This window comes from Salvelinus sp. IW2-2015, linkage group LG4q.1:29, assembly GCF_002910315.2.
Source record: "Salvelinus sp. IW2-2015 linkage group LG4q.1:29, ASM291031v2, whole genome shotgun sequence".
Lineage (NCBI taxonomy): Eukaryota > Metazoa > Chordata > Actinopteri > Salmoniformes > Salmonidae > Salvelinus > Salvelinus sp. IW2-2015.
In genome coordinates, this window is record NC_036842.1 from 81,331,406 (window position 1) to 81,351,201 (window position 19,796).

The window sequence follows — 19,796 nt, forward strand, 5'->3', positions numbered from 1 at the left end:
CGCTCTGCTACCTCTTCTCTCTTCGCTCTGTCGTCTCGCTCTGCTCTCTTCTCTTTCGCTCTGTCTCTCTCTCTCTCACTCTGTCTCTTTCTGTCTCTCGCTCTCTCTCTGGCTCTCTCTCTGTCTTTCGCTCTGTCTCTCGCTCTCTTCTCTCGCTCTGTCTCTCGCTCTGTCTCTCTCTCGCCTCAGCTCTCTTTTGCGCTCGGCTCTCGTCTCTCGCGCTCTGTCTCTCGCTCTGTCTCTCCTCTTGTCTCTCGCTCTCTGCTCTCGCTCTCTCTCTTGTCTCTCGCTCTCTCTCTGTCTCTCCCTCTCTCTCCGTCTCTCGCTTCTCTCTCTGTCTCTCGTCTCTCTCTCTGTCTCTCGCTCTCTCCTCTGTCTCTCGCTCTCGCTCTGTCTCTCTCTCTCGCTCTGTCTCTCGCTTCTTCGCTCTGTCTCTCGCTCTGTCATCTTCTCTCTCGCTCTCTGTGTCTGCTCGTCTCTCGCTCTGGTCTCTCGCTCTGTCTCTGTCTCTCGCTCTGTCTGTCTCTCTCTCGCTCTGTCTTCTCTCGTCGTCTCTCTCTGTCTCTCTCTCGCTCTGTCTCTCTCTGTCTCTCTCTCGCTCTGTCTCTCTCTGTCTCTCTCTCGCTCTGTCTCTCTCTCTCGCTCTGTCTCTCTCTCGCGCTCTGTCTTTCAATTCAATTCAATTCAATTTGCTTTATTGGCATGATGTAACAATGTACATATTGCCAACGGGACAACAGTAACAACAATAACCAAGGGTCAAAATAACCATACATTGAACAATAACATGTGCAATAATACATGTGCAGGTTGATTGGTCTGTCAGACACTGTCCCTCAACTTATGGCAGGCAGCAATGTAGTGCGCTGCCAACCCACAGCTCTCTGCGTCCTCCCCCAACAGGACGGGTAGCCTATCCTCATCAGAGAGGTCTTTGAAACTTGAAAAAGGGTTTCAAATTTGGGAAAATGACACTCTCTAATTGTTTTATATTTTTGACATTTTGTCAGGAAATGCAGCTCCGTCTCAGGTTCTGCTGTTGTGCAGTGGTTGCACAGCCTTTCCTCTACAGGGAGCCAGGTTTTCCTGGTCTACCCTTCTCAATGGCAAGGCTGTGCTCACTGAGCCTGTACTTTGTCAAGGTTTTTCGAAGGTTTTGTTCAGTAACCATGGTCAAATATTTAGCCACGGTGTAATGTCGATTTAGGGCCAGATAGCACTGCATTTTGCTTTGTGTTTGTGCTTGTGTTTCCCAATAAGCAATGTAGTTTTGTTTTGACTGTGTTGTAATTTGGTTTATYCTGATTGATTGGATGTTCTGGTCCTGAGGCTTCAGTGTGTTAGTAGAACAGGTTTGTGAACTCAGCCCCAGGACCAGCTGGATGAGGGGACTCTTTTCTTTGCTCAGCTCTTGGCATTGCGGGGCTTGGTAATGATATGAGAGGGGGTCACTGTATTTGAGATGTTTCCAAAACTTAATTGCTCTTTTTTGAGTTTTTATTATTTGTGGATATTGGCCTAATTCTGCCATGCATGCATTGTTTGTAGTTTTCCTCTGGGCATGTAGGAGAATCTTACAGAACTCTGCATGCAGGGTTTCAATGGGGTGTTTGTCCCATTTGATGAAATCTTGTTTTGCAAGTGGACCCCACACCTCGCTGCCATAAAGTGCAATTGGTTCAATGACATATTCAATTAGTTTTAGCCAAATTTTAATAGGTATTTCAATTTGAATTTGATTTTTAATGGCGTAGAATGCCCTGCGTGCTTTCTCTCTCAGTTCATTCACTGCCTCATTAAGGTGTCCAGTTGAGCTTATTTTTAAACCTAAGTAATTGTAGTGTGTGCAGTACTCTATATATTTTGTACCAATTGAGAACTTTGGTCTGTCTGTCTCTCTCTCGCTCTGTCTCTCTCTCGCTCTGTCTCTCGCTCTCGCTGACTCTCTCTTTCTCTCCTAGGTGTGATGAGTACGTGACTCAGTTGGATGAGATGCAGAGACAGCTGGCAGCGGCGGAGGATGAGAAGAAAACCCTGAACTCCCTGCTCCGCATGGCCATCCAGCAGAAGCTGGCCTTGACCCAACGCCTGGAGGACCTGGAGTTTGACCACGAGCAGGCCAGGGACCGCGGCCGCGGCACAAAGGTGCCCAAGATCAAGAGTAGCCCGCCCAAAGTAAGTCGACGAGCCGCTCTCACCGCTCCCCCCAGCCCTACCATGATACACAGCCCTTCCTCCACCAGCTCCCACCCCTTCAACACCTCCCTGACCCTCTGCAGCCCTCCCTCCCTGGAGCTGCCCCTGTCCTCCAACCCCTGGTCGGCCTCAGACAGAGGCTCATCCCAGTTCTCTTCCTTGCCTCCCCTGGGTGACCCCCAATGGTCCCTAGGCACTCAGACCTTCATTATTGACCCAGAGTCGCTGAGTTTAGAGTTCTGTCGACTCGTTAACAGTCGAGACTCTGGTCTGCACTCTCCTAGCTCTGCCCCTGCGTCTCCCTACCGCTCACCCATTCCCAAGACTTGGCAACACTTGTCGCCGGGGTCGGTGAGAACTCGTACCCAAAAAGACGCTCCTCGCCCCTCTGCTCTGGCCACATCTCCCAGCAACCCTGTCCCTCGCTCCTACAGTTCCCAGATGCCCCAGCCCTGAGTCCGGGGGGGTGGGTTGGAAACAGAGAGGAGGACAGACTGGTTTCCTGTTTCCTGTGTCTGGCTTGACCTATGCCTATGCAGTACTGTGACACTCTTCTCAGGGATTGGCTATGAGAAGGAGCCCAACAGAGCTTGTTCCATCTGCAGACAATACTCAACAGTCTGTTTGTAGTTTTGGGCTCATAAGGTACAACAGTTGCTATTGTCCATTTCTGTAAATAAAGGGATTTAGAGAATAAATTAAATATACTGTATGTGAGAAATATACTAGGAAATGTGAAGTTCTAATGAAAAATAATGTTGAATTTTAGTGTACGAGGATGTGGTGTGTTTAATGAGCTAAGATAGTGTGAGGGGATACTTGTACATTTTGGAGATATTTTATGCGCTATAACACAATGTTGTATTTCCCAACCTTGGCACATACTTCTCATATCACACAACCTAATTATTTTCCCAATGCCTATTAACATTCTTAGGCAATTGATTTTCCCTGTTGTATTCAATGCATATGATCAAAGTCTCTTTGTAATCAATACATGCGTTGCTTTTTCCAACCATCTATAGACTGTGCGCAGAGCTACCATGTGTACTGTGAGCCTCATTGACCCATGGTGCCACTCAGTGGCTGATTTACACAGTTACAGCTGAAACACATTGATAGCCATTGGAATTCCTCAGTCTGTCCCAGTAGAGGCTGGTGGGAGGAGCTACAGGAGGACGGGCTCATTGTAATGTCTGGAATGGAACTGAGTCAAACATGTGGTTTCTATATGTTTGATGTGTTTGATACTGCTCCATTGATTCCATTCCAGCCATTACAATGAGCCTGTTCTCCTATAGCTCCTCCCACCAGCCTCCTCTGATCTATCCCTATGAATGTTTGCCACAGAAAATATTAAACCTTGTTTAAATCTCTGGGAATCTTCTTTTGTTAAGCAGAGATGGCAGCGATGCAAATTATACAACGGAACCGTATCTATTTCTTCACGGTACATTACTATGTAGGCCACTTTACAGTACTTCTCTGGCTTCGTTTACACAGGCAGCCCAACTCTGATCTTTTTTTCACTCATTGGTCTTTTGACCAATCAGATCAGCTCTGAAAAATATCTGACGTCAAAAGATTTGATGTAATTGGTCAAAAGACTAATTAGTGGTGTAAACGCAGCCTCTGACACACAGTCTATCAATTAAACCATTTTGATAACACTGCTAATCATATTATTATTCATGTCATGAGAAAGATTTCATGGAATCATTCTAGTTTGTATTCCTCATGATTGATTAACATTTTCAAGCCATTGTATAATATTAATCTTCAATTTTCCACATCTCTAGAGCAAAAAGCATTTGACAGAAGTCCCTTCCACGTGTCTACAGAGATACACTGACTGACCAAGCTCTACCTGATTTCAGAGCCCTATTCAGTGCCACAATCCATTGTCCCTTCTCTACATTATACTAAGTACACTATAGCTTGACTTCCTTGTTCCTTGTGACCTTAGTCTATAATGAATATAGAAAACATAGCAAACACAGTGTGTGTGTGTGCGAGACAGAAACTGAGAGAATGATCTATCATGATTTTTCTGTCAGTGTTGATAGATGTTTGTTGTGGCATGCATGTGACTTTGCTCAGTCCAATCTAAGAGAAAGTATATAAATGGTTTAAATGCAGATAAACCATTCAGAGCAGCATGGAAACCAGTGTGACCTCCTCTCTATGATACCCTAACCACACACCCAGCCCTACTACGCTCATCACCCTGAAAAGAACACGCCTTGAAAAGCACCCCAAATCAACCCTATGCCCATGCCATGTAGTGCCAGCAGATGGCAGTGTCTACCAGTTACTTTTCACACTGACCTCTCTGTGGTTATTGGCTTATGGCTCCTACAGTGGTCAGATGTTTTTATTGACACAGAAAGAGGTGAAGAATGCCCATGTACATTCAGCTCCAATCCCTGTGACATAACATTGGTTGGACTTTGACTCTATAAAAATTAAACCCAAGGCTGCAGGGTCATTCGTTCATTCATGTCTTATATTTGTGTATGATATTATAACTCATCTGATCTAAATATGCTGATTTGTTTTTAGCCCATAGCTGTACATGAGCAGAAGTTGATTACTAAGTCTGACAGCCACCATGATGGTGGTTTGCTTTTTGTTTGTTTGTCTCCTTTTGGTGCAGCACAGAAAAATACATGACTGGATTTGAAACTGCATAAATGTTCTATGTGTGTCTGTGTGTTTCCTTGTGTGTGTCCTGTACATTAATAGTGCTGTCCATCCTCCTCGGGGGATGGATAGAGGAATGCCTTGTCAGTTGGGTCAGATGAGGCTGGTTTTAAATAACGAGCAGTCATTCAGTGATGCACAAGCCCATTATTGGCCTTGCAAAATGAACAGAGAGCTCTCTCTCTCTCTCTCTCTCCCCCTCTCTCTCTCTCTCTCTCTCTCTCTCTCTCTCTCGCTCTCTCTCTCTCTCTCTCTCTCTCTCTCTCTCATCATCTCTCTCCTCTCTCTCTCTCTCTTTCTCTCTTTCTCTCTTTCTTTATCTTTGTCACTCTTATATAAACATAAATAACAATTCTCACACAAAATGAACTTCTGTTGTATGTCTGACTGTAGAAAGCATTATTCATTTACTTTATAGACAAATAAATCATTAAAAAAAACATAAGAATGCGTAAATTGTATTAACTCAAATGGACTGTATTACAGTTAGATGTTAACTTCCAAAATGTGATATTCCAATAAAATTAAAGTGATTACAAGAAAGATTGCTAAAAGCATAAACATTATAATGCCATATGCTCTCATGTTATACTCCAAAAGAGAGCAGAATGTTTTCCAACTGATGTCCTCTCCTCAGACATGTTGAGTTATTACATGACAAGGCCACTGTGTCTCTGTCCCTGACAAGTCTTTCCTCCTGTCTTGTCCACCCGTGTGTCTGTCTGTCCCACTAACCCTGACTGTCACCTCTCTGTATATCTGTCTAATGTATCAGTTTCTCATAGATTGTCAGCAGCCTGCTGCCTCTGCCTCAGTATCGTCACTCTCCCCACAACTAAGAGCCTCCATAGCCTGCAGGTAACGTCCCAGAGGCCTGAGCTCTACATCTCTTTCCACTTCTCTTACTCGCAGTACTTGTGCCTTGGGCCTGCAGGATATACACAGCATGCCCCACATGGCTGGTTCTTAAAGGCCCAGTGCAGTCAAAAACATTATTTCCTGTGTTTTATATACAGTGCCCTCCACACTTATTGGGACAGTGAAGCATTATTTTCTTATTTTGGCTCTATACTCCAAAAGTTTAGATTTGAAATCCAACAATGACTATGAGGTTAAAGTGCAGACTGTCAGCTTTAATGTGAGGGTATTGTCATCCATATCGGGTGAACCGTTTAGGAATTACATCACTTTTTGTACATTGTCCTCCCATTTTAGGGAACCAAAAGTATTGGGACAAATTCACTTATGTGTATTAAAGTAATGTAAAGTTAGGTATTTGGTCCCATATTCAAAGCACACAGTGACTACATCAAGCTTGTGACTCTGCACATTTGTTGGATGCATTTGCTGTTTGTTTTGGTTGTGTTTCAGAATATTTTGTGCCCAATAGAAATGAATGGTAAATAATGTATTGTGTCATTTTGGAATCACTTTTATTGTAAATAAGAATTGAATATGTTTCTAAACACTTCTACGTTGTGAATGCTACCATGATTATGGATAAACCTGGATGAATCGTAAATAATGATGAGTGAGAAAGTTACAGACCGACAAATATCATACCCCCTCAAAAAAGGTGAGAGGTTAGCATGTCTTGGGGTATGATATTTGTGCGTCAGTAACTTTCTCACTCATCATTATTCATGAGTCATTCAGAATTATCCGTAATCATGGTACTATCCACATTAATGTCGAAGTATTTAGAAAAATATTCTATTCTTATTTACAAAAAAAGTGACTCTAAAATGACACAATAGATTATTTACCATTCATTTATACTGGGCACAAAATAATCTGAAACAACCAAAATAAATAGCAAATGCATCCAACAAGTTTGTAAAGATACAAGCTTGATGTAGTCATTGCGTGCTAGGAATATGAGACCAAATACCAAACTTTTGACTAATTCAATACACATATTAGTGAATTTGTTCCAATATTTTTGGTCTCCTAAAATGGGGGGACTATGTACAAAAAGTAAGGCTGACAGTCTGCACTTTAACCTCATAGTCATTGTATCATTTCAAATCCAAAGTGCTGGAGTACAGAGCCAAAACAACATGTGTCACTGTCCCAATACTGTTGTAGCTCAATGTATATTTCCACACTATGAGGTTGGAATAATACTGTGAAATTGTGAAAATCATGAAATTCCCTTTTAGTGTAAGAGCTGTTTGAAAATACCACCAGGAATTTCAGCCTGTTTTGGTGGGATGGAGTTGTGGCCTGCCTGGTGGGATGGAGTTGTGGCCTGCCTGGTGGGATGGAGTTGTGGCCTGCCTGGTGGGCAAATAAGTTAATACGTCGATAAGAAAAAGAGTTCCAAACATCTGCCAATAAAGCTAGTTTTCAGTTTTCCCTCCCCACTCAGACTACTCCCAGAGAAATGGTTTTTTTCTTGGTTCTTCCTGACCATTTGAATTGAAAACAATCACAGTAAGGTTATCCAGAAATGATTTGATATTGAGATAATAACGGCTGCATTGGACCTTTAAGACACAGATATGAATGAATGAACTATAGTTGTTTCATCAAACACATTTCATCACGGGTATCTGTATAATAGTTCACGCACACACAAAATATTAACTAACTCATTAAGACGTGAAGACTTGTGTATTTATACTCACAGCACATGGAGTAAAAGGGTGAGGCGTTGGTTTTTATAACTTAACCACATTAAACTGTTTTGTACTATTGAGCAGGATAATGGCTATATTACTGTTGGCAAATGCATTGGTTTTGCATGACACTTTTGCCACCAGTAATACTCTGCTTATTCTACTAATGCAGTCCTAGATCCGAGTCATACAGAACTAACTAGTTATTCTCACTACAGTCCCCAACCTCAGCCCTCTATAACCCACCCATACAGTAGGTATCTCATTGCCTCTGAATCTTCACTACAGGCAAATACGTAACTGCTGACAAATCTAATGTCCTGTCTATTTCTTTTCTTATTCATAGTGTTGTTTGACCAAGTCGGTTCTCCCAAAATATTTTAAATGTGCTTCACCTTTCCTGAAATTTTAACAATTTCTATCGCTGTTGTTTCTGGGAACAGTTTTGGTCCCTCCCATTTTTTGGTTTGTTGATTTCTGAGCACTTTATAGCACCATTGGGATACATGTCCTTTTTACTATATTCCCTGCTATCATGTCCTCTTTCGCTCTACTCTCTTCTCCCTCCCGTCCTCCTCGCAGTCCGAGTCCGAACATTGTGACAGCGCTCCAGGAGGACCAGACACCACCCCTCTCCAGCAGCAGCAGAGGCCCCCTGGACCCCCTCAACAGCCTGGTCCAGCAGCATCACCCCCCAGGTCCCTGGGCATCTAGCCAGCGCGCCCCTACCCATGGGCCCAGGCCTCCTGGAGACACACAGCACCAGGGACTCCTGTCTCCCATCTCACTCAACCTGGCATCCCACTTCTGTGTTCCCTCAGCAAGCCCCGCCTCCACAGGCCACACTTTCTCCTGGTTGGTCGAGTTACAGAGAAGATGATGTATAACTTTAGTGTGGTGCTCCTCACTGGTTGGGCTGGAATGACGTCAGATCCTGTCCAGAAAAGATAGACTGGAGGACCGGACTGCAGTGCACACGCCAGACTAACAAATATTATTGACTTAAACGATGTATTGTATCTATATGATTATTTATTATCTATTTAACTGACTTGGTTATTTATTGATTTGTGTTTTGTTCATTTATTTATTACTTCTAATTTGCGTGTGATATCATTTGATTGTTGTTGGTCATTCTTTAAAATGGAATTCAAAATGAGTATTATTGCTGTGGTGTTTAGACTTAAGTCATGAGGATTGATTCACTAAACTATGGCTGTTATGTTCTCATTGATATCGTCAAAAAATAAAAACATTTGAACTCTTTTCCAATTGAATATGGGATGGTCTATATCCTACAAGTTTAGCATCACATTTTCTGTCAATAACAAGGTTTCCTTTTGGTGATGTGAGATGCTTACAAACTTGCCTAACAGACTAGACAGAATATTAGCCATGTAAAAGCATCAGTTTGTAAGGATCATCTCTACATGTGTAATAGCTTCTGTCTTTACATGGTAGTGTTGAAGTACACATTGAATTTGATATCATTGTGGAGAGACTAATTGAATGGAAGTGATATTGCATTACAATGGTAATGTTTGATGAGGTGGGTTGTCTTGATTTGAACTACCAATCTAACATCACTACACTTGAGATGCTTTTTTATACAACTTTTTTGCAAGACAAAGATTATATTTTTGACATCCGTTTTTTTTTTTTACCACAGTTACTACTGAGGTGATTGATTATGTTTGTCATGTAGGTGAAATCTTATTTGACATAGACACTCTGATACTAAAGGTAGGAGATGAGGAGGTGACGTATGTGTTAGTAAGCCTGGATGTGGCCTTTAGAATTGCACAAGTTGACTCGACCCTGATCTGTGTGACAAGACTCCCCTCCTCAGTTTAGTTTTAACACAATCCCCCAATGCTGTGGCCCCCTAGTATCATGTTTCTGTCTAAATAAGGCATTTGAATTCGCTCTTCTTAAACATGGCGTTGTTTGTGTCAGAGATTGCTTGTTTATTGTCTAACCCAAAGGTAATTACGGTAATCAAATATCATTCTGGGGCATGAATGAAATACTGTAGATTCAAACGAAACTACCTTCTCCTCCAAACATTGTTCTTTACAAGCACAATAAGGACTTTGCAATGAAGAAATAACAGTGGACATGACTTAGATTAGTTGTCTGGATGCTCTGTGGAATCCAATGACTGTGATGTTATCTCGATCCAGGCATCTCTCTTCCGGTTATCAGAGCCATGTATAGATCTATATGGCTTTGTCAGATATGATATCATGACACTAACCAGCAGGCTGAGAACAGGGATGAATACCAAAGTCTTCCAGGATATCGGAAGGATTTTGTGAGTCACACGCTTACACCTTCAGATCAATTTGTATAAAGCTTTGATGATCTGGCTAACCTAGTTGAAACATTAATGCAAGAAGAGCCCAGAACAAACCGTGTGTTTGAGTTGATGAGGTAGCTAATGTTTGAGTTGCCTGATTCACGTCCACTGTATCTCTTTCTCTTTCCTTTGAGTCGATAGTAATGATTATGTCTTATGTTTGACTAGTCGGCTTAATTGAAGGGGAATCTGAACACCTAGTTCCTTATGGATTGGAGCCAGACGCATTGTGATAGATTTTTCTTACAGTTCTGTATTCATTCATTCACAAATGTGGGTGGATTTATTGAACTTAATTGGGTTTATTCTGGTGAGACGTGTATACTGTGACCACAAAGGACAATCACCCTTAGAATCCACACAGTTAGTGCTGGTGAAAGCATGTTTGCATGCTGTATTATGAAACCTTGGGTGGAACAGAAGAAGATGAAGAAGAGGAGTGAGGTCCAAAGCTAGTCTAGTGACTGGTGTCTGGAGAACATTTTGTCAACTCCCTTGGTTGTTGCACAAGTTCCTTCATCATTGGAAGATGGCGATACAGTACAGTGCCCTGACGTCAGAGACACTAATCAATAAAGAAAACAGGAATTAAAAGGCAGCAATATACTGTATTGGGTTTCTTGTTAATAATTTTTACTCCATTTAAAACAGTGTAACATCGGCTTCAATATCAAATAAAAACAACTGTCTTGGAGTAGTATGGACTGTATTGGCTGAGTATTTTTTCTCAAGTATGATGGTCCTAATAACCTTATGTATGTCATCCATTTCATAACAGTTTCCATTTATTTGGAAATGTTACGTTATCATTATGGATGTTTATTACAATCAGTACCACAGGCACAGCACAACCTGTCATTATTTTACATTAGATTGTATGCAAAACACCTTTCAGCTATTCAAGGAAGTGGTACGTTCTCTCTGTAATCTATTGTTTTCCTACAACCAACACGATATTCATATCGTAATAATAGCCTATTGATCACTATCTTGTTCCATATCGAACGTGGATGGGGGGGTTCCTCCTCCAATCAGAGCAACGGATACAGTCTACAACAGTGAAACAGGGCGGGGTTTGGAATAGTCTGCTTCAAAGTGATTGTACAGAGATAAACGGATCATGATGATTTAGGGGAGCGCAGAGCGGACGCACCAGCGCATTGACTTTGGACTTAGTCATCAACGTTTATTGTGGCTATCTGGGAAAATATATGTGTACTTGCCAGTAAAACCTTCAACACGTTTGTTTCATTTTGCTGTCGATGATTAGTTGGAATATTGTTTGACATGGAATGAAATTAACTGTAGCCTAATATGTTGAATGCTAATTGTGCATTTTAGTGCTCGAGTATGCTCGACTACCCGATTGAGCTACTCACTCTATAAATCGTTTTCGATGTTGGAACGGTCAGCAGAGGATAAGGACATGGACGACTTCAGACGGGTCGCCTTCCGGAGGAAACCCAGAACTTTTGTCGAATCCGACATGGAGCATGAGGAATATTCAGGTGAGTGACTGCCGGACCGATGGCGGTGCGTAGCTGGTAGTGACGTGTTTCGGACAAACGGCCAAAAAACATAAAACTCAGATCCTCAACATTGGGTACAGTGAGTGTAATATTTTGTGTAACATGTCTAATAACGTGTGTAGTAGTGCCTTGATACTGTGAAATGGTAGGGTTTGCTTTTGGCTATTCCATCACAGTGATCATTTTTTACTTTTGTGCATGTGCACATAGAAACTAAAAGAGATTCTGTTGCCTGGCTTCACTGTCCACACTATTACTTTAACAATCTTATCGTGTTACTGTAGTTGTATGTACTGTTTCACATACCTTGCACATCATCAATCAATCAAATGTATTTATAAAGCCCTTTTTACATCAGTCGATGTCACAAAGTGCTGTACAGAAACCCAACCTAAAACCCCAAACAGCAAGCAATGCAGATGTAGAAGCTCAGTGGCTAAGAAAAACTCCCTAGAAAGGCAGGAACCTAGGAAGAAACCAGGTTCTGAGGGGTGGCCAGTCCTCTTCTGGCTGTGCCGGGTGGAGATTATAACAGTACATGGCCAAGATGTTCAAACGTTCATAGATGACCAGTGTAACAGTAAACATTTTGTCCGTACCCTCGCCCCGACCCGGGCGCGAACCAGGGACCCTCTGCACACATCAACAACAGTCACCCACGAAGCATCGTTACCCATCGCTCCACAAAAGCCGCGGCCCTTGCAGAGCAAGGGGAACCACTACTTCAAGGTCTCAAAGCGAGTGACGTCACCGATTGAAACGCTATTAGTGCGTACCACCGCTAACTAGCTAGCCATTTCACATCGGTTACACCAGCAGGGTCAAATAATAATAATCACAGTGGTTGTAGAGGATGCAACAGGTCAGCACCTCAGGAGTAAATGTCAGTTGGCTTTTCATAGCCGATCATTCAGAGTTAGAGACAGCAGGTGCGGTAGAGAGAGAGAAAACAGCAGGTCCATGACAAGATAGCATGTCCGGTGAACAGGTCAGGGTTCCATAGCCGTAGGCAGAAAAGTTGAAACTGGAGCAGGAGCACAGCCAGGTGGACTGGGGACAGCAAGGAGTCATCAGGCCAGGTAGTCCTGAGGCATGGTCCTAGGGCTCAGGTTCTCAGAGAGAGAGAGAGAATTAGAGGGAGCATACTTAACTTCACACAGGACACCGGATAACACAGGAGAAATACTCCAGATATAGCAGTCTGAACCTAGCCCCCCGACACATAAACTATTGCAGCATAATTACTGGAGGCTGAGACAGGAGCCTCCAGTCATTGGGTGAACATAACCTAGTCATTGGGTGAACATAAATTGTTGCCATAATCTTGGGCTAGGCTATTGAGCTATTGTGAAAGTATGGAATGGCCAACACACCTGTAGTATGTGTTTTTACAGAGAGGGGATTGCATTGCACTAGACTGCTGACTGCTGAACAGTCAGATATGTACGAGGTGGAAGGTTGCAGACATGCCTTAACCTGTTATGTAATTTCCTTAATGCCTCAAATATTTTTCTATTTCAACCCCTTGACTAGTGTTCCTTCTTTCTGTTGTTACTGAGAGGCTGTCCAGCCTGTGCCTAGGCATGCTACAGAGAGAGAGGGGTGGAACACTTACATGGCCCAGTCTTGTCTCTCCCCGTCCTGGGGAGATTAAATGTGGTTGTGCAAACAACATGGAGCATTGCAAATATTTTATTGAAAGCAGAGCCAACTATAGCCTACGTACCTGCTGTTTGGTGAAAACTTTGCCTTTGGGCAATGTCACCTCCAGGATAGATTGGTGAGGTGACCCTTTAAGGCTGAGTTCGTACTAACGGAAATAGACATATTAGATGTCACTTAATTAAATCAAGTGGGGTGAGCCAGCAGCAGACTCTATAAGAGGTGATACTGTAGAGTTCAGAGACACCATGTGATCAGTCATGAGTCATCCTCAAGCGTCTTCTCCTCTGACCTGCAGTCACCTGCTGCTCTATAGGTATAGGGCGATTCCACGCCAGAGCAAGCTGAACAAATGTTTTGGGTATCTCAGATTATTATGGCAATTCTCACATAGACACTTCATTGAGAGGAAGGATGGTTTATTTTATTTTATTTTTATTTTTTTTACCCCCTTTCTCCCCAATTTTCGTGGTATCCAATCGCTAGTAATTACTATCTTGTCTCATCGCTACAACTCCCGTACGGGCTCGGGAGAGACGAAGGTCGAAAGTCATGCGTCCTCCGAAGCACAACCCAACCAAGCCGCACTGCTTCTTAACACAGCGCGCCTCCAACCCGGAAGCCAGCCGCACCAATGTGTCGGAGGAAACACTGTGCACCCGCCCCCCTTGGCTAGCGCGCACTGCGCCCGGCCCGCCACAGGAGTCGCTGGAGCGCGATTAGACAAGGATATCCCTACCGGCCAAACCCTCCCTAACCCGGACGACGCTAGGCCAATTGTGCGTCGCCCCACGGACCCCCCGGTCGCGGCCGGCTGCGACAGAGCCTGGGCGCGAACCCAGAGACTCTGGTGGCACAGCTAGCGCTGCGATGCAGTGCCCTAGACCACTGCGCCACCCGGGAGGCGGAAGGATGTTTGATATGATTTTTACATTTATATAAAACAAAATGTGTGAAAATCATGATGAAAGTGGCCCTTTTTAGAACTATACATGCCACCTGTCAGACCATATGATCCGTGAACCGTACAGACAACATCTTGGTGTCATTATAGTCCTTATAGTGTGCTCTAAAATAAGGACTATGTCTATATTCTGGAGATTTTTTTTCTTCATATGAATTTATAAAAAATTACATATATTATTATTAATCCAGCACAGTACAAATACCTTATTACACTTATATGACTAATTTATTACACAATCACTGCCTAAAAGATTCTTCCAAAAATAAGAACAATTGGGCATATTTGTGGTGTTATAAGCAATTTGACATTACTTTTCACAATGCACATCGTTTATAATTATATGCTAAGCTACAGGACTGTTTTCCTAGCACAGACTGGAATATGTTCCGGAATTCTTCCGATGGCATTATGGAGTACACCACATCAGTCACTGGCTACATCAATAAGTGCATCGATGACGTCGTCCCCACAGTGACTGTACGTACATACCCCAACCAGAAGCCATGGATTACAGGCAACATTTGCACCGAGCTAAAAGGTAGAGCTGCCGCTTTCAAGGAGCGGGACTCTAACCCCGAAGCTTATAAGAAATCCCGCAATGCCAGCCGACAAACCATCAAACAGGCAAAGTGTTAATACAGGACTAAGATTGAATCGTACTACACCGGCTCCGATACTCGTTGGATGTGGTAGGGCTTGCAAACTATTACAGACTACAAAGGGAAGGACAGCCGTGAGCTGCCCAGTGACACAAGCCTATCAGACGAGCTAAATGACTTCTATGCTCGCTTCGAGGCAAGCAACACTGAAGCATGCATGAGAGCATCAGCTGTTCCGGACGACAGTGTGATCACGCGCTCTGTAGCTGGTTTGAGTAAGACCTTTAAACAGGTCAACATTCACAAGGCCACAGGGCCAGACGGATTACCAGGACGTGTACTCCGAGCATGTGCTGACCAACTGGCAAGTGTCTTCACTGACAATTTCAACCTGTCCCTGACTGAGTCTGTAATACCAACATGTTTCAAGCAGACCACCATAGATTTTGTGAAAATCACCATGCCCAGGAACACTAAGGTAACCTGCCTAAATGACTTCTGACCCGTAGCACTCACGTCTGTAGCCAGGAAGTGCTTTGAAAGACTGGTCATGGCTCACATCAACACAATTATCCCAGAAACTACAAACCCACTACCGCCCCCACAGATCCACAGATGATGCAATCTCTATTGCATATCACACTGCCCTTTCACACCTGGACAAAAGGAACATCTATGTGAGAATGCTATTCGCTGACTACAGCTCAGCGTTCAACACCATAGTGCCCTCAAAGCTCATCACTAATCTAAGGACCCTGGGACTAAACACCTCCCTCTGCAACTGGATCCTGGACTTCCTGACAGGCCACCCCCAGGTGGTAAGGGTAGGTAAACAACACATCTGCCACGCTTTTCCTCAACACAGGGGCCCCTCAGGGGTACGTGCTCAGTCCCCTCCTGTATTCCCTGTTCACTCATGACTGCATGGCCAGGCACGACTCCAACACCATCATTAAATATGCCAACGACACAACAGTGGTAGGCCTAATCACCGACAACGATAAGACACCCTATAGGAAGGAGGTCAGAGACCTGGCCATGTGGTGCCAGGATAACAACCTCTCCCTCAAAATGATCAAGACGAAGGAGATGATTGTGGACTACAGGAAAAGAGTGACCGAGCACACCCCCATTCTCATTGACGAGGCTGTAGTGGAACAGGTTGAGAGCTTCAAGGTCCTTGGCGTCCACATCACCAACAAACCATCATGGTCCAAACACACCAAGACAGTCGTGAAGAGAGCACAACATTGCCTGTTCCCCCTCAGGAGACTGAAAAGATTTGGCATGGGTCCTCAGATCCTCAAAACGTTTGACAGCTGCACCATCGAGAGCATCCTGACTGGTTGCATTACTCCCTGGTATGGCAACTGCTTGGCCTCCGACCACATGGCCTCCATACGGCCCAGTACATCACTGGGGCCAAGCTTCCTGCCGTACAGGACCTCTATACCAGGCGGTGTCAGATGAGGGCCCTAAAAATGGTCAAAGATTACAGCCATCCTAGTCATAGACTGTTCTCTCTGCTACCGCATGGCAAACGGTACTGGAGCGCCAAGTCTAAGTCCAAAAGGCTTCTTAACAGCTTCTACCCCCAAGCCATAAGACACCCATGCACATCTAATCAAATTGCTACCCAGACTATTTGCATTGTCGTCGTCCCCTTTACGCTGCTACTACTGTCTGTTTATTATCTATGCATAGTCACTTTAACTCTACCTACATGTACATATTACCTCAATTACCTCGACTAACCTGTGCCCCCACACATTGACTCTGTACCGGTACTCCCTGTATTAGAGGTCGACCGATTATGATTTTTCAACGCCGATACCGATTATTGGAGGACCAAAACAAGCCGATACCAATTAATCAGCCGATTAAAAAAAAAAAAAAAATGTATTTGTAATAATGACAATTACAACAATACTGAATGAACACTTATTTTAACTTAATATAATACATCAATAAAATCAATTTAGCCTCAAATAAATAATGAAACATGTTCAATTTGGTTTAAATAATGCAAAAACAAAGTGTTGGAGAAGAAAGTAAACTCGCTACTGTTATTTTACTGCTGCTCTTTAATTGTTATTTTTTACTTATCTATTTTCTACTTAACACCTTTCTTAAAACTGCATTGTTGGTTAAAGGCTTGTAAGTAAGCATTCCACTGTTAGGTTTACACCTGTTGTATTTGGTGCATGTGACCAATCACATTTGATTTGATTCACCATATGACTCTGTGATGTGCTGGATCCCCCTGCAGTTTAACTCCTCTGAGATATGCATCCCCGTGGTTCCTGTAAACACACTCTTCCCCATACTGTCCAAAGACTGATTTTGTGTGTATGTCCAACATCTCCAGCCATCACGCTATAACGTGTCAGTTTAACACCTGCACCGCACTTTTGTTTGTTGGCATCTTAGGAATTGTTCTGCTTGCTGAGTGAAATTTCCCTCATTAACCACAGACAGCAAGTAGCTGGATCTAAAAGTGTTGTCTGGTCGCCTGGTCTTAGTATGAGGCCATCCTCTGGGGCCTTAACAAAGGTTCTGTTTGTGTTCCCTTTGCCCTGGGAAGGAGCAGGGCACCCTGGGATAGCATAGCTGGGCTGGATGCATCAATGGCTCTGTGGTGTATTGTTATTGTGGTGGTTGTTGCGCTGAGCTGAGCCCTCTGTCTCTCTCAACTAGCTTTAACTCACTCTCAACCCCTTGTGTTGCACAACTCACTCAGTTCATTATAAATATAAGAGCTTTATTATAGTCTGTTAAATTGGCATGCCATAAACATGGGTTATTACCACCTCATTCATTGTTAGCCATGAATTACAGTGACAGCCTTCCTGCAGCTGAATCTTTCTGCATAGACTAATGTATGCATTGGTTTGTCAGAATGAGGAACCAGAGGTTTTCACGTTTCCCCACGGAGGCCCTATTGAACATGCTATAGTATTGGTTACTATGCTAATGCTCTCGGTGCTTTCTGTGCTTTTTGTTTTTGTGTTTTCTCTCTGCGCTCCTGCTTTTGTATGAGCATGTGACTGTGTATAAACCCCTGATAGCCCATATCATGAGGTTAGAGTCAAAGCCAGACTACATTGATCTTCATCACATGCTTTAAGTTCAAGATATTCACCCAAGGTCAAATGTTTGTTTTTTTTGCCACAAAGTCAATGAATGTTTATTGGAGTGTTCTCTTAATAATAATTGAATGTTTATTGGAGTGTTCTCTTAATAATAATGAATGTTTATTGGAGTGTTCTCTTAATAATAATAATTGAATGTTTATTGGAGTGTTCTCTTAATAATAATGAATGTTTATTGGAGTGTTCTCTAATAATAATGAATGTTTATTGGGTTTCTCTAATAATAATGAATGTTTATTGGAGTGTTCTCTTAATAATAATGAATGTTTATTGGAGTGTTCTCTTAATAATAATGAATGTTTATTGGAGTGTTCTCTTAATAATAATGAATGTTTATTGGAGTGTTCTCTTAATAATAATGAATGTTTATTGGAGTGTTCTCTTAATAATAATGAATGTTTATTGGAGTGTTTCTCTTAATAATAATGAATGTTTATTGGAGTGTTCTCTTAATAATAATTGAATGTTTATTGGATGTGTCTTAATAATAATGAATGTTTATTGGAGTGTTTCCTTAATAATAATGAATGTTTATTGGAGTGTTCTCTTAATAATAATTGAATGTTTATATGGAGTGTTCTCTTAATAAAATTGAATGTTTATTGGAGTGTTCTCTTAATAATAATGAATGTTTATTGGAGTGTTCTCTAATAATAATTGAATGTTATTGGAGTGTTCTCTTAATAATAATGAATGTTTATTGAGTGTTCTCTTTAATAATGAATGTTATTGGAGGGTTCTCTTAATAATAATTGAATGTTTATTGGAGTGTTCTCTTAATAATAATGAATGTTTATTGGAGTGTTCTCTTAATAATAATGAATGGTTATTGGAGTGTTCTCTTAATAATAATTGAATGCTCTCTATTACTTTTTGAGATATGACCCATTTTATACATAGAAACTTACATTATAGGTAATTAACCAATCACAACCCTCCTTTAGGATTTGTTGGGTTCTGAGAATATGAAAATATACTTATTCATGTCACTGATGGAGTGCTAAGGTTTAGAGGGTCTCCACCAGAAGTTAAGGGTTATAGGAGGAAGGTATATAGTGGGTGCAACTAAGCTTGGAATGTGTTGAGTACAGGGAAGCGATTACAAGTGGCAGGCATTGATAATGGGAGACGGGTGGAGATCTTATAAACTAACAATGTCACTGAGGGAGAGAGGGTAATGTATAACGTTTACATTATGTCAGGATATGTTATTGTTAGCCATCAGGGATCCTCTGAGAGGAGAAGAGACACAGTCTGGTATCAATAACCATGACAGCCTTGAGTTGCGGGGAGTGAGCACTTTGGGTTAGAGGTCAGGTTAGATGAAGTGAGGTAGAACAGATATCACTAAGGTTCTGTCTAGCAACAGAGATGCATTGGCTGTTCGGTTGTGGAGGAGACTCAGCCTAGGAGAAAGGGTTAAATATCAGTGCTTGTGTGAAATGTTTTTTGTCTGAATTACAGCTGTATTGACCCTTTGGGAAGAATTCAACTTGGTTAAACTTCTCTAGTGTCCGTGAGTTATTTACTCAAAATTAGAACCTAACAGATTGTACAGTACATTCAGCAAATCACCAACAGAGGGAGTTCCCTTTGAATCCATTTTCCCATTCACTGTGTTGGTGGTGCTCATGTATCATAGCTTAAAAAGTAGCAGAGAGCCCACTCTGGAAATGTGATGTACTGTAGTTGTAGAGTATATTGTTGGCAGAACAATCTGAGATAGCAAAAATATTTTTTGGTGTGGTTTAATACATCATCCACAGCATAATTATTAACTTGACAATGCTGATTTGTTATTGTTACCCATCTACCAATCACAGTCCTTCTTTGTGAGGCTATCGAAAGCTCCCTGGCCTTTGTAGTTGAATCTGTGCTTGAAACGCAATACTTGACTGAGGGACTTTACAGATTTTGTATGTATGGGGGACAGAGGATGTCATCGAAAAATCATGTCAACATCTATTATTTCACATTATTGGTATGCCGAGAAGCCCTCCCTCCTTCC

The 19,796-nt window shown here is 42.4% G+C and overlaps 2 protein-coding genes across 2 annotated transcripts in view; both read left to right on the forward strand.

Annotated features, from left to right (window-relative positions):
- Positions 1-10,532, forward strand: part of LOC111962611 (protein bicaudal D homolog 1-like) — an 80,501-nt gene extending 69,969 nt beyond the window's left edge. Inside the window, 3 exon segments of the mRNA XM_070443161.1 lie at positions 1,962-2,175; positions 5,675-5,757; positions 8,103-10,532. Of these exon segments, the coding sequence (XP_070299262.1) occupies positions 1,962-2,175; positions 5,675-5,757; positions 8,103-8,400 (595 nt within the window). The 3' untranslated portion in view covers positions 8,401-10,532.
- Positions 10,533-11,112: 580 nt separating this feature from the next.
- Positions 11,113-19,796, forward strand: part of LOC111961027 (FYVE, RhoGEF and PH domain-containing protein 4) — a 96,229-nt gene continuing 87,545 nt past the window's right edge. Inside the window, exon 1 of the mRNA XM_070443162.1 lies at positions 11,113-11,387. Coding sequence (XP_070299263.1) covers positions 11,201-11,387 — 187 coding nt within the window. The 5' untranslated portion in view covers positions 11,113-11,200. The remainder of the gene's footprint in view (positions 11,388-19,796) is intronic.